This window comes from Fundulus heteroclitus, unplaced genomic scaffold, assembly GCF_011125445.2.
Source record: "Fundulus heteroclitus isolate FHET01 unplaced genomic scaffold, MU-UCD_Fhet_4.1 scaffold_854, whole genome shotgun sequence".
NCBI lineage: Eukaryota > Metazoa > Chordata > Actinopteri > Cyprinodontiformes > Fundulidae > Fundulus > Fundulus heteroclitus.
Genome location: NW_023397312.1, coordinates 27,733 through 42,899, shown reverse-complemented (window position 1 = coordinate 42,899; position 15,167 = coordinate 27,733). Strand labels below are relative to the sequence as shown.

Here is a 15,167-nt window from a genome sequence, read left to right as displayed (position 1 = left end):
CTCACACTGACCCAGGAGTACTTTCTATGGTAATAGAGGATGATCTAGTCTTAAAAGTAGACGGGGTGTCTGCCTCACGGACCAAAACTGGGAGTTGGTTCCACAGGAGAGGAGCCTGATAGCTAAAGGATCTGCCTCCCATTCTACTTTTAGAGACTCTAGGAACCACCAGCAGACCTGCAGTCTGAGAGCGAAGTGCTCTGTTAGGAACATACGGGGTAATCAGAGCTCTGATATATGATGGAGCTTGATTATTAAGGGCTTTATACGTTAGAAGAAGAATTTTAAATTCTATTCTTGATTTAACAGGAAGCCAATGAAGGGAAGCTAAAACAGGAGAAATATGATCCCTCTGGTTGATTTTCATCAGAAGTTTCGCTGCAGCATTTTGGATCAGCTGAATTGTATTTTCTTTTGTAAAATAAAGGGTCCAGCAGGCTGCACATAGTCATGGTTCTGTGGTTTAAACAAGGAACACGGCAGATATCCAAGTTCATGTCCATTAGTGGAATGGACGTGTTTCCATCTGAGATGTTGGTACCTTTCCTGAAATGAAGAGTTTGTTCAAGATTACAAAGTAACTCTGACCTTTTTTCATCATAATAAATAAGCTGAACAGAGTGTAGGAGTTTGTGTACTGATATGAGCCATTTGTTTTTTTCTTTCAGGGAAATTCCCAAGCTGCTCAGCCTGTAAGTACCAATCTCAGCAAACTGACCACTTCACTTCTTTATCTGTCGTCTTATGCATCTATGACATCCAACTAATTTATCTTAAAAGTATTAACAGAGCACATTCAGGTGTGAATGTGTCCATGAATGGGTGCTTTGAGGTTGTCGGAATTGATAAAGCGCTGTACAAGTACAAGCCAGTTACCATTTACCATCCACTTTGTATGAGGCATTTATAGTTTGGTGTTTGGGTATGGTTTGTTTCTGGTTTATTTGGTTTGGGTGGTGTTGTTTTGTTTAGGTTGACACACTGACCTATATTTTCTCTACCACTTGTGGTGGTGTGGAGGAGAAAGCTATATAGGTGGAAGGGTTCAGGTAACGGGAGGTCATACGGTTTTTACTGCTTTTCTTTTGCACACAATAGCCTGCGTCCACTGGTTAAGTTCTGTCATATCCACACTCTCCATAACTACCTGTCCATCTCACTTGTTGTAAAAGACAGCCACTCCGAATTTTGGATTGTTTCGTCAAACTGCCTTCAATAAATGGGAATGCCAATAACTTATCTCCCGGTCTGGACATCATTTTGTAAGTGCTTTAGAACCAGGATTCCCTGCACCCAGAAGCGATTAAAAAAGGTGGTTGGTAGTCGCTACACACTTTATATACAGAAATATTTGATCAAGTCCATCCAATATTAAATTTAAATTAGATAAATGTACTTTTTGTCTTTGTAATAAAACTGTGCAGCCAAGTACAGTACATTATTCCAGTTATTTTTTGTTTTGGTAAAAGGTTTTTAATCCAAGGAAATTCAGGCCACCAAAGTCACTAACTTTGTCAGTCACTCCTCCAGATAAACATGTGGCAACAGTGTTGTTGCTTGTAATGTGTCAGAACTTGGTGGCCATCCCTCCCACCGGGCATGCATATGGTGATAGTGGAAACTATCACCATATGCACCATAACTCCCCTTTAACACCTTTGGAGTCATTGCTTTCTTTGTCGGATGCAGTTGAAAAGCAGGTAAACAGCAGAGAAGTTGCAGTGTGTTGTGTTGTACCAACAGGAGGACATACTACCAAACTGATGCGGGGTGTGGATAACACGCCGTCATTGTGCACCCGGCAGGCTTCCCTTGCAACACACTTTCTGGTGTCAGATTGATGTGAAGATTGGAGTAAAGTTCAAAGTCTTTAATGATTTAATGACCCTAGATGTTAGCTGTGTCATCTGCCGTCTACATAGAAAGAAAAAGAAATCTTTATATGCCATTGCAATTGTACATTCCAACTGAATTTGTCTTCTGCATTTAATCCGTCCCTCAGGGAGCAGTGGGTCGCTATAACAGCGCCCGGGGAGCAATCTAGGGTTAAGGGTCTTGCTCAAGGACCCACAGTGGCAGTCGCCGGGGTTTGAACCGGCTACTTGCAACCTTCTCAGAGTGCAAGCGTGCTGCTCTGGCCACTAGGCCACCACTTCTGGGCTCTCTCTGTGTCTTTGCTGTATCTTCACACTGAGCCTGGTTCTGGTTCTGCTGGAGGGTTTTCTCACTGGTAAAGGAGAGAACACCGGAAGAGATTGGCTTGTAAATTGGGATAGTCTAGCCTCCATTGGCTGTACCCGCCCTTACCTTAGGGTTTTTCCTGTTGCGTAGTAACCAAGACAGCATGACGCAGCTATGAAGCCAAACAAATAAAGCCCGAAAGTTAACGCTAGGGTCAGCTATTTTTCCCGGATGTTTCCCCAAGTCCCTTTTTGAATAACTGCGCATGCCCAAGGCCGTCATACCTGCTCTTCCAGATTTCAGGGTGATCGCCGCTTAAAAATCTCCCAAATCCACTCACAGATTTACTTTCATAAGTGGAGCCTTACAGCTTTTGCCATAGAGCTCCGCTTGATATATAAATGCAAGAAGCTTTATTAGATTTTATTCTGGGACCATTTCATGTTAAATGGACAGAAACAGGTAGAAGAGGGGAAAAAAAGAGAGAAATGTATGAGACAAAAATGCTAAAAGGTAGAAAAGGTGAAAGAGGAGAGGGAGAGCAACATAACATCTTCTGAGTCTGCTTCTACACCTGCAAAGAGAGATATAAAAAGAACCGCAGAACCAGCTGATAAAGTGTTGCAGGTACAAATAACCAATGCCTTGATACCATCACTGAAGAATATACAGGATTAATTAATACGACATGTAGAAAGTGACAGCTGAAGGTAATAACAGGATTAATTAATACGACATGTAGAAAGTGACAGCTGAAGGTAATAACAGGATTAATTAATACGGCATGTAGAAAGTGACAGCTGGAGATAATAACAGGATTAATTATTACGACATGTAGAAAGTGACAGCTGAAGATAATAACAGGATTAATTAATACAACATGTAGAAAGTGACAGCTGAAGATAACAGGATTAATTAATACCACATGTAGAAAGTGACAGCTGAAGATAACAGGATTAATTAATACGACATGTAGAAAGTGACAGCTGAAGATAATAACAGGATTAATTAATACAACATGTAGAAAGTGACAGCTGAAGATAACAGGATTAATTAATACCACATGTAGAAAGTGACAGCTGAAGATAACAGGATTAATTAATACGACATGTAGAAAGTGACAGCTGAAGATAATAACAGGATTAATTAATATGACATGTAGAAAGTGACAGCTGAAGATAATAACTGGATTAATTAATACGACATGTAGAAAGTGACAGCTGAAGGTAATAACAGGATTAATTAATACGACATGTAGAAAGTGACAGCTGGAGATAATAACAGGATTAATTAATACGACATGTAGAAAGAGACAGCTGAAGATAATAACAGGATTAATTAATACATGTAGAAAGTGACAGCTGGAGGTAATAACAGGATTAATTAATACGACATGTAGAAGGATAAAGATAATAACAGGATTAATTAATATCACATATAGAAAGTTAAAGGTAATAACAAGATTAATTAATATGACATGTAGAAAGTGACAGCTGAAGATAATAACAGAGGTTTTCTGGATAGAAGTGAGTCTGTAGCACCTGGATCCACCTGTAGATGTTGATGAGAGTGAACTTGTCTGTGAGGTTTATCCATGTGAAAAATGTTCAGTGGTGGCTGTGAGGAGCCAAAGACCCCCAGAGCACCGAGGCAGACACTGGGGAACCAGAACCCCAGACGACTGAAGGGCCCCCAGAGCAAAGGGCGCCAAGAGGGACCAACACAGGGAAAGATGCCTCACCCACCTGAGGGAAGAGGAGACACGGGCCCCAGGAAACCCCCCCCCCCAGCAGCCACAATGCCGAAGCCCCTTGGAGCCGTGGGGACGAGCCCGTGGGGTCCGCTGGCAGCCAGCTACGCCGGAGCAGATCCAGTCATGGCCCCCCCTCCGGCAGGGGCGGAGCTGCTGCCAGGAGCGAGCCAGTCCTACATGTGTGGCAGTGTGATGGACCAGGCAGAGGGAGGTGTCCGGGGACGGGGAGCAACATGCCACATACGAAAATAGACACCCAGGCTGGGTTGACCCTCCCCGTTCCCCACTAGCAGAATGCACCCCCTGAAGGGGAGAGCATCTGCCATGAGATGTTAATGTCCAAACCACCCTACAGCGCGCCAGAGGCCCTGGGTAGGGCAAGACACATGGGCATACACCGGCCCAAGCCCCCAGCGACATACTCCATACCATACCAACTTTATTTATGAAGCACTTTATACACAGACAGGACCAAAGTGCTGTACACGTTCATAAAATACAATCCAATTATAAAATAGAAAGGATGAAATATAACAAACATATTAGTATACAGACACAATAAAACAAAGTGAAATCTCTGATTGTGCCAAAAGCCAAAGAAAAAAGATGGGTCTTAAGAAGGGACTAAAAAACAGCGATTGAGGAGGCCTGTCTTACGCTCAAAGGCAGATCATTGCATAGCTTAGGAGCTGCCACAGAAAAAGCACGATCCCCTCTGAGCTTGCACTTTGTTTTTGGCACCCTCAGAAACAACTGATCAGCTGACCTGAGGGAACGGGAGGGGGTGTAAGAATGTAACAGCGCAGACAGATAGGGAGGGGCAAGTCCATTAAGAGCTTTAAAAACAAATAAAAGGATTTTAAAAACAAGTCCTAAAATGTACTGGCAACCAATGTAAGGAACCTAAGACTCCACAGAACCCAAGCCCCTCAGGCCCCACCAGGACACCCACCAAAGGACGACACTCCCCAGGAACCCAGAGCGCCGGACCCACCCTAGACCCACCCCGGAGCAGAACAGCTACCAGGCCAGTAACCCACGTCCGAAGGGCGCAGAGCCCCCCCAAGAGCATTGCAAGCGGCCACCCTGAGGCCCCCTCCAAGCCTTGCCCAGGCAAGGGCCACAGACCCTGGCGCCGGACCTACCAGACACCCCATTCTAGCCCCTAGAGCCCCAAGACACAGGCACCCCGAATCAGTCACAAAGCCCTACGGGACACATCCCACAGCCCCCCACTCACACTAAGTGATGGAGCCGATCAAAGGAGCCCAGACAGCTCGAACTGATGCGGAGCCAGATGCTGTCTGAAGACTAATATGATCCAACAAAAGATCTCTATACTGATTGATACTGAGAATGTTTTTGCTTTTCCACTTCATGAGGATAGTTTTCTTTGCGATACACATAAGGCAGTGGAAGCCATGCAAACTGATCTTTTTGTTGTTTCCGACAACAAAGTTGTTGGTTGTGAATTCATTGGAATTGCTTGCATTAGATGCACACATCTTGCTCATATTGTTCTGATGAATGCACAAGCTATGGGTCATGCTGCTTTGTTGTTCTCCATATGCTCTAAAGTCAAAGAAATAGCACAACCTTCCAGTGAGCTGCATTTAAAATTATATTTTATTCAGTTGCTCTTCCTTGTTAATCATACATGTAGTTACATAGATTTGAAAATGACAATAGCATTACAAACATATTTATATAACTGTATTTTTCAGAGAATAAGGTGCACTTAAAATCCTTAAATCTCAAAAATTGATGGTGCACCTTATCTATGATTACCGTTTTGCTTACTGACTGATTTTATGTGGTACAATGCCTCAAAAGTCTGTTAAAATATATAAGTACAACTTTGTTAGCAATGAAGCCGCTCTGCTCGATGGACATTCAGAGCATTATGGTACACTGCTACTACCTGATAGGACCCCTGAGTTGTCTAGAAGACTGCCTGTCTGTAATGTCTAAACTAGAACTGCATTCAGTTAGCCCAGCGTACACGCTAGCAACAATAAACCTTGTAAGTTAATTCAATATTAAAGTTACGTTAATTTTGGCCTTATGTTAGAAACAGGGCAGTGTAGAGAGAGGCCAATGGAGAGACAGATAGCTCTCCCTCTCAGGAGAGGGCTGTGTATGTGGAGGGGTGCACTGCAAAAATGAAACTAAATGTAAGTAAACTTTTCTTGAAATGAGTGTATTTTTCTTTGATCAGCTAAATAAGACTATTTGCCAATGGAATTAGTATTTTACCCTTAAAATAAGATAATTGGATACCCTGCACCAGAAATAAGATGATGGAGATTAATTGTTCTTATTTTAAGTACAAAAATCTTATTCACTTGGGAGGAATATTTAATGTGCCATATAATCCGGTGCGCCTTATGTGTGGACAAATACACACATAGACATGTTAAATCACAGTGCGTTTTATAATCCGGTGCGCCTTGTGGTCCAAAAAATACGGTTCATTAAATTAGAGTGAGCTTGGACCCTTGTAGTTCAAAGGTCAGCACAGGTAGCCCTTTGTATGATACAGTATGTATGAAGTAGCTCTCATTTTATGGTTTATATCAGTGATCACCAACCTTTTTGAAAAAAATTAGTAATAGATGGGTTTGGTTTATGAAGCACCTGCAGAGCAACACCAAACAAGCAGGTTTACACATAAGGTTTAAGGTCACAGCACATAATTACGGTTTTACACAATTATATGTAAGCAATGCTAACACGAAGTGTCCATGAACACATAAATCTCCTCATTGTGGGTTTGTATAGCACAATGGTAAAAATGTAACCCCAATTCCTTGTGTTACTCTGACAGGCTGACGATGCTGGATTTGTTGCTGACTGGTCTGCAGACTTTGGTTCAATGTCAGCAAATGGAGATGTTGCTTCAGCTGCTTCAGTCCCCACAGCCTCAGAAACTCTGGTTGATATGCCAGAAGGGGAGCAGGTCGGTACTCAGGGCGCACCTCAGTGTTGGCCTCATGCTGAAGGATCATTGCCAGCTGGAGACAAAACTACTGCCCAGGAAAGTGAGCCCAGTGCAAAGGAAGATGAGGTTAGCAGCTGGGAAACTCTAACTCACTCTAACCTTCATCCATCTACAGCCCCTGATGTTAGACATGAGACTGACAGAGTAGAAGTAGATAGTGAACATGTGTGGCAGGAAAATCGTAGGAAATCTACTCCAGGACTTATTTTTATTAATGAGTTTGGTGTAGAGATTGAAGATAACACAGGCGACAGAGGCGATAAGAGGTCCAGGTCTCTGGATGGGTCTGGGTCTGAGTATGAGACTGCTGAAGAGTGGGCTGATGGTGGCCAGGGAGGAGGCTGGGTGAGTGCTGATGATGAACTTTCATATGAAAATCGATTCCCTGTGCACATCATGGAGAGCCAGGGAGGTACAGCAAATAAAGAAGAATCAGGAAGACAAAGGGACCCCACATCATTGTGTAGAAACATCTCTGAAACTGTAGGTCAAGAACACAATATAGGGTTGTCTGCCAGAGCAGATGATTCAGACCCTAATGCCTTGGATTCACAAACATTGGCAGAATCACAGGGGGGAGTTGGGCTTGAATCGGATCTTTTTGCAGAATCACAGGGGGGAGTTGGGCTTGAATCGGATCTTTTTGCAGAATCCCAGGGAGGAGTTGAGGTTGAATCTGATCCATTCGCAGAATTTCAGAGGGGAGTTGGGCTTGAATCGGATCCATTTGCAGAATCACAAGGGGGGGTTGGCCTTGATTCGGATCCGTTCGCAGAATCACAGGGGGGAGTTGGGCTTGAATCGGATCTTTTTGCAGAATCACAAGGGGGAGTTGAGGTTGAATCGGATCCTTTTGCCCAATCACAGGGAGGAGTTGGGGTTGAATCTGATCCGTTTGCAGAATTTCAGAGGGGAGTTGAGGTTGAATTGGATCCATTTGCAGAATCACAAGGGGGAGTTGGACTTGAATCGGATCTTTTTGCAGAATCACAGGGGGGAGTTGAGGTTGAATCGGATCCTTTTGCCCAATCACAGGGAGGAGTTGGGGTTGAATCTGATCCGTTTGCAGAATTTCACGGGGGAGTTGGGATTGAATCAGATCCATTTCCAGAATCAGAGGGGAGAGTTGGGTTTGAATCAGATCCATTTCCAGAATCACAGGGGGGAGTTGGGATTGAATTAGATCCATTTCCAGAATCAGAGGGGAGAGTTGGGTTTGAATCAGATCCATTTCCAGAATCACAGGGGGGAGTTGGGTTTGAATCAGATCCGTTTGCAGAATTTCATGGGGGAGTGGGGTTTGAATCAGATCCGTTTGCAGAATCACAGGGGGGAGTTGGGTTTGAATCAGATCCGTTTGCAGAATTTCATGGGGGAGTTGGTCTTGAATCTGAAACATTTGCTAAAAGCCATTTTAGAGACAACAAGGGTAGATTTGGGTTTGATCCATTTGCTGGTAATTTAGGGAACTGTGGGGTTGTGGATAGTGGAAAAAGTGGGTGGGATTCAGACCCTTTTGCCAACAGCTATTCAACAGCATCCTCAGGACCCGAAGAGCCGTTGTCCAACACCTTGGTCTTTAGCGACAGCCACGGCTTCAACTCTACTGTCACTCAACCAAACTACATCTGTGGAACTGCAGCAGAGGGATATAAAGAAGTTAACAAGCCCAGAAATCACAAAGAACCAGAAAATTCAGATATGTCCGAAGATGAGGCTGCAAACCGGAGATTGGGAAAGTTGTACCAAGAGCTAGATACAGGAAAGGAAGAGGTACTTTACCTTCCTTCCTCCCCCTCCAGTATGGTAGACTAGTGTAGAATAGCATAAAGGTCAATACAGGCATTCCCTTTCTGTCTTTACCCTCAAAAAGACTAAGAAATTAAATCAAATACTTGTAGAACCAGGACCCCAGTCTGAGCTCCTCCTCATCCTCCCATCTCTAAAAGTCTTCTGTTGGTACTGTTGTAATCATTTTACATTAAAAGCCTTTTTTTTTAGCTCAGTCAGCTTCATATCCTAAAGAGTTTCATTGACACTGTTTCTCTGAAATGTAATTTAGGTAACAGTTGATTTTAAGAGATCTTAAAAAGCAGATTTCTTGATAAATGAATCCAATGAAACGTTGAAAAAAAGAACAAGTTGAATATATTTTTTTCTGGTTGTCCAACTTGTTCAATAGACCTTAGTTGCAGACTGTTTAGCTTACTTCGGCAATTATTTTTGTCAGTTTTTTGTACTTTTCAAATTAGCAGTAAAAGAGCTTGTAATAATCAAACAATTGGTTCATCTTGAAGAGAACACTGATAAAACTTGTATTGAATTGTGTACTAGACAGAAGTGACTTTTAAAGAAGCCTGTGACCCCACCAGCATGTTTAATTGGACCAAAATCTAACCATAGCACAAAAGATCAGCTTCTCCTGGTGTTTCTTAATCTATCCTAATGTCACTCTTTACTTCTGAATAAGTTTTTTAGCCTTACTGCCTAGTATTAACTTATTTTTGTTTCTTTTGCATGCAACCTTTAGGATGCTGCTGCTCCATCATTTCTTCCAGATTTTTCAAAAATGGTGAGTTTAGTGAATATTTTGTATAAATTCAGTGTAAGTTTATCTGTTGTGAAATGCTTTTGATGTGTTAAAGTTTGCTACCTTCAGCTGGGTAGAGAGGACAGTGTCTTATGTGTGGTTCAGCCTTTGTAGGTGTAAATATGGAGAATAGATGGGTTCAGTGGGTGTAGAAATCGCACTGTTCTAAATCATCATGGGAAGAAATTACAAGCCTTGAGATCACGTCAGCTTAGATAAAATTCAAATCTTAGAACATCGTATTAATTCATTTAAGACATCAGTTAGCACAGTGGCTAACTGAACTTCCTTGAAGCTCAAAAAGTGTTTCTTTGCTAAAGAATGAAGTTAAGAGTGAATCAGTGGAAGTTCCCGAAGCCTCGCCAAAACAAGCAGCTGATGAACAGAATAAAACTTCAGACCCCCCTGCTGGAGGAGAACAGGGTGGGAGTCCATCTATTCCTATTGGTGAATGCGCTGAACATCAGCCTGTGGAAGCAAGAGTGGAGGAAGGTCCAGCTCCCCCTGCTGGGGAAACAAGAGGACATGAAGCTCCTCCTGATGTTAAAGAGGAAAAAGAAAAACCTTTTGACAATCTGCATGAGGAGAATCCAGCTGTGAGTTGAATTGCCAGAAACTGATTGTCATCACAGATGTAATCATCCTCATCACCAAAGTTCTGATGTCACCATTCTTTCATCATCATCATCATCATCCTCATCATAAACAATCAGGCCATCACTTTATCTCTTCAGAGTCACAAGAGTTTTAACTCAGGCCCTCATCTTCATGGTTCCATCTGTTAACATTTAATAACAAGGACACCATTTTTCATCTTCCTGATTGCATTCTTTATCATGACCATTAATAATTTTCAATAAGATGTCTCCATCATCATCATCATCATCATCATCATCATCATCATCATCATCATCATCAATAATATCATTCTCAGTAGCCCAGTAATTATCAGTAGCTGACCATGTTCTCAATGGCCTCATAAATGTTTTCGTTCACAACCATTTTTAATATTGTGTCGATCATCTTCACCAGAACTGTCATCCTTTGTCAACCACCTGAAAATGTTTAGGAACAAATCCTTTTATCTTGTTAAATACTTTTATTTGGTCTATATGTCAAGTGTCATTGGAGGTGTGACATGCTTATTGTTTTTCCCTCCAAAGACAACAGCTGGAAGTCCAGAGAAATCAGAGCCTCTTGAGGTTCGTCAAATCATATTTTTTTCTTTGTACACTTTCACTAATTTAAATATTTTCAACAATCCCATTTTAAATTAGTTTCATTTCACAAGTCTGCCAGTCAGCCTAAATAAAGAAAATTTTGCAAAGGAATTTGTCATAGCTTCGGTTTATATCTGATTGAGCAAATCTCAGTTTATGAAATGGTTTAGGGTAAACACTTTCTGAGCATATGAAATGTATACTTCAAATTTTAAATGCCTTAATTTATTTAGAAAATACTTTGAGGTGACATTAACTGAGGAATGACAAATGTTCTGATTTAGGCTTTTGAGATAAGAACGGATAATAAATTATTAATATGGATATTAATCATTTATGATGCTACATGTTAAATAGTTTAAAGTTTCATTAAATGTAGGTTCAAAGTTCTTGTTCTATTAAATCAGTAGGAATGCTGAACATCTCTGAATAGTCTGGTGAGTGGAGATTTTAAGCCCTTGATCTAGGTATTTTGCAGAATGTTTTATTATTTGTAATCTTCTCTTCATCATAAAATCAATGTTATTCTTGATTTTACAGAAATCCAACCATCAGTCTTCTTCCCACATAAGAATCCATAGACCTTGATGTTGTGCAGATTGTAGGATTTTATAGGATTTTAACTGAAGTCTCTGTGAACAGGTTCCTCAGGTCGATGAGACTGAATCATGTGGAGGGGAAACGGCTCCATCGGTAAATGGAAACAATCCAGCTGATGTTAAGAGATACAAGAACTCAGGATCAAATTAACTGAATAATCTTAAAATTTAAAACACTGTGTCGATAGAAATGTGTGACACGCATTCTAACATTTGATCTTAAGAATATTTCTATTGCTATTAATACAGACTTTAGACAATTTAAAATCCAGCTGATGAGAACACAGAAGCAGGTTTTTCATCGCTGCACATTTATTCTATGTATGTCATCCATGCATGAGTAAATCATGACAGGAGTTGTAGACTCAACAGTGGCTTCTCTGCAGGAGAAGATGCCCATCCCCTCAGTAGTGATTGAACCTGCCTCCAGTAATGAAGGAGATGATGACCGGGATGCTGACATCATCTCGCCTACCATGGTCAGTGACAACGGTGTGACCGCTCAAAGCCACATCCTCAAACACATGAGTCCGTCAGGCGGAGGGTCAGGATTTCCTGATGACTTCCTTTACAAGGTGGGTCTTACTCTGATGAACCAGTTATTGTTTTTACATGATTGTGAAATATGCTCACTATGCAGATATTGCTGTTATCCTTCAGGTTGAGACTATGCATGATTTTGAGGCTGCAAACTCAGATGAGCTTGAACTGAAAAGAGGAGATGTGGTTCTGGTGGTTCCTACTGTTTCAGTGGAAGATCAAGTAAGAACAACCAGAGCTGTAGTAAAACAATAAAAAGTAAGAATTACTGAAATAATCCTCTGACTGTGATATTTGTGTTGCAGGAAGCTGGCTGGCTGACAGGGATAAAAGAATCTGACTGGTTAAATCTTGGAGTTGGAGCAAAAAGCGGACTTTTTCCAGAAAACTTTACTCAGCGCTTGGAGTAACAACCTTATTCAGGAAATAAAAATGTATCTCATGAAATATGTATGCAAGCTGCAAAATCAGCACGTAGCTGAGCCTGCTCAGTTTCTGGAAAGTTAAACTGCAGCACTGTTTTTTGTTGGACAGCTACAAAAACAGACATGACAACAACCTGTTTTCCCCAAACCACTTTTTCAGCATGATGTGACTGTAGTACCCTCACTGAATTAAATGTTCCTTTCTCTTTATCAAAATAATTTTATTGAAAATAAGCTCCTTAAATGGAGTTATATAAATTCTAACTTGTTACAATTTTAAACTATGTCTAAGGCAAACCAAAATAAGAAAAAGAGATGAGCTGTAGTTCCCTTGCAGCATGTGTGTTGTAATGAACATTAAAATGGTAGAACCCTTTGTGCAGTGATGTATTTAAGTGCTTTTGTGTGTAATATCAAAATAATGACCATTTACCATTGTCATAGTTGTTGTGGATCTTTAATCACTGTCACCGTTTAGTACATGTTGATGGATGTTTGGTTTATGTGTGATTAAATATCTAAAATTGCGACATAAATTATCTGAGGTTCTATGAGAATTATTTCACTTCAAAGCATGGAAATTAGGTTATTACTGTAAGAATTACAATCTAAACAAAACTTTGAGCCAGCAAAAACATCTTGTGTTGAAGTGGAAAGAAGGAAATATCTACAATTTGATATGCAATGTTTGTAGTTCATAATGGCACATAAATACTGTAATGTAGATTCCTTATAAAAATTACATGCTCATTGTATATGTGTGTCTTGGACAAAACTAATGTGTAAAAATCAAATAAACCAGAGTTTATAAGTCAGAGTACTGAATGATGTGTTGCAAATCTTTCTCCCAGATACAGGACTCCTTTGAAAACATAGACTGGGATATGTTCGAAGAGAAAGCTGACTTAGAAAGTTACACATCATCTGTCCTATATTCACTTCTGCACTAATGTGTTCTGTGGTGCAAATTTTGATGTATGCATCTGATCATATCTTGTCTAGGGGCAGCTGCATTTTTCCTGTGTGAAAGAACTCAGAGTGATTTACTATTGTGTTCTGTTCACCCAGGGACTGGGTTGTACCAACTGTATGCAACTCCTATCTCCTGTAAGAAGAATGTTGCTCAGATTAAACATACTCACTAAAATTGCTCCTTGATAACCAGCGTGTATGAATATGTTATTTACCATTGTCATAGTTTTTGTTCCTGCTCTGCCTTTCTGGCTGTGTTCAGAAACAGACATTCAAAAGCTCCATGCCTTTGAATAAATTTGCAAAAACAAAGATGCATCTTTCTCTATTTTACTGAGCCGTCTTCTCTCCCTTTGTGATAAAGATACAATCTACAACACTTTCCTCTCCACAAAGACAATCAGAGTGTCTCCTAACCCCAGGACTAGGGCACCCAAAGCCTGCATGGAGGTGGGCTGAGCACCCCCTTGGACCTCCAGAGAACCAGGAGGGCCCATGGACTTAGACTGGAAGCTCCTCACTGGACCTCCAATGAACCAGGGGCACCCATTGAGCTTCTCTATCCAGGACTAGGGCACCCAATGCCCGCATGGAGGTGGGCTGAGCACCCCCTTGGACCTCCAGAGAACCAGGGGCCACATGGAGCATCCGTACCCAGGGATGGAGCACCCTGGCCCGCATGGAGGGGGGCAGAAATCCCCTTGGAGCTCCAGAGGGCCTCTTGGACCTTTGACCTCCAGAGAACCAGGAAGGCCCATGGACTTGGACTGGAAGCCCACACTGGACACCCAGAGAACCATGGCCCCATGGAGCATCTCTACCCAGGAACGGAGCACCCTAGCCGGACATCAACTTCCATGGAGCAGCCCATGGTTCTCCAGAACCAACATCCGTAACTGGGCCCGCCGCCCCTCCCCACACACCCCAAGGGACCACCAATACTTAAACACTTTGAACGTTGCATAAAGACCCATTGCCATTTAGGATCACCAGCCAATGACCCCTTGTGGCAGGCCGCCCCTCCCCCACACACTCCCAATGGACCACCAGCACTCAGCCTTAGAAAATAGCAGGAAGACCCATTGCCACTTAGGATCATCTAACCAATGACCCCTTTTGGTAGCCCCCCCCCCTCCCCCCCGTGGACCACCAGTACTCAAACACTTACCCACGTGACACACAATAATCCCTCGTGGCATGCTTAATATGCATGTAATACCCAAATGGCACACAATAATCCCTCGTGGCATGCTCTCTGAAAACAATACCATGTTTCAACTTATAATACAGGAGTTCCATCTAGTGGATTTTGCATATATTGCACATTATACCGAAATGGCGTTAGGGTGTCCCGTATGGCAGTATACAAAATAATACCAAAATAGCATTGTTGGAGTTCCCTGCCACTTAGGAGCATTAACCACCATGGCACGGTCAAAATAATTGAAACGCTCTGCCATTTCGGGGGGTCGTCCTAACGCTACCCCTAACCCACCCCTAAAGTCCCCCTCTTATGTTGTATACCTAAATAATTCATAACTCCACCCCTATTCCTAAACAAAACCTCTCATTCCACCCTAAAAAAATAAAAAGTAAACATTTAAATTACATCCCCCTTCCCTTTGATTTGCTTACCCACATACTTACCTTTATTATTTTTTTAGAAATACTACACTTCTAATTACTCCGAGCCGCATGCTTTCAGGTGTGACAATAAACAGTACTTACCTTAAACAACCTGAAAAAGAAATAAATGTTAAAAACATCTGGATCCTACATGCACTCACCTGCTGAATGTACTTAGTGTATCTGTTTATCCATAATTAATGCACCGGGATCCATCAGACCTGTAGGGGGAGCACCAGGGTTAGGGTTAGGGTTAGGGT

At 41.8% G+C, this 15,167-nt stretch overlaps 1 protein-coding gene across 1 annotated transcript; it reads left to right on the top strand.

The window, feature by feature from the left end:
* Positions 1 to 668: 668 nt before the first annotated feature.
* On the top strand, positions 669 to 13,593 carry LOC118562309 (amphiphysin-like; the record flags this gene model as incomplete). The annotated part of the gene is given in 8 exon segments (XM_036134587.1): positions 669 to 692; positions 6,762 to 7,001; positions 9,466 to 9,507; positions 10,689 to 10,727; positions 11,388 to 11,438; positions 11,731 to 11,919; positions 12,005 to 12,106; positions 12,190 to 13,593. Coding segments are annotated over 8 exon segments (792 nt in total), but the record flags the coding sequence as incomplete, so codon positions are not given.
* Between the last annotated feature and the right edge of the window lie 1,574 nt (positions 13,594 to 15,167).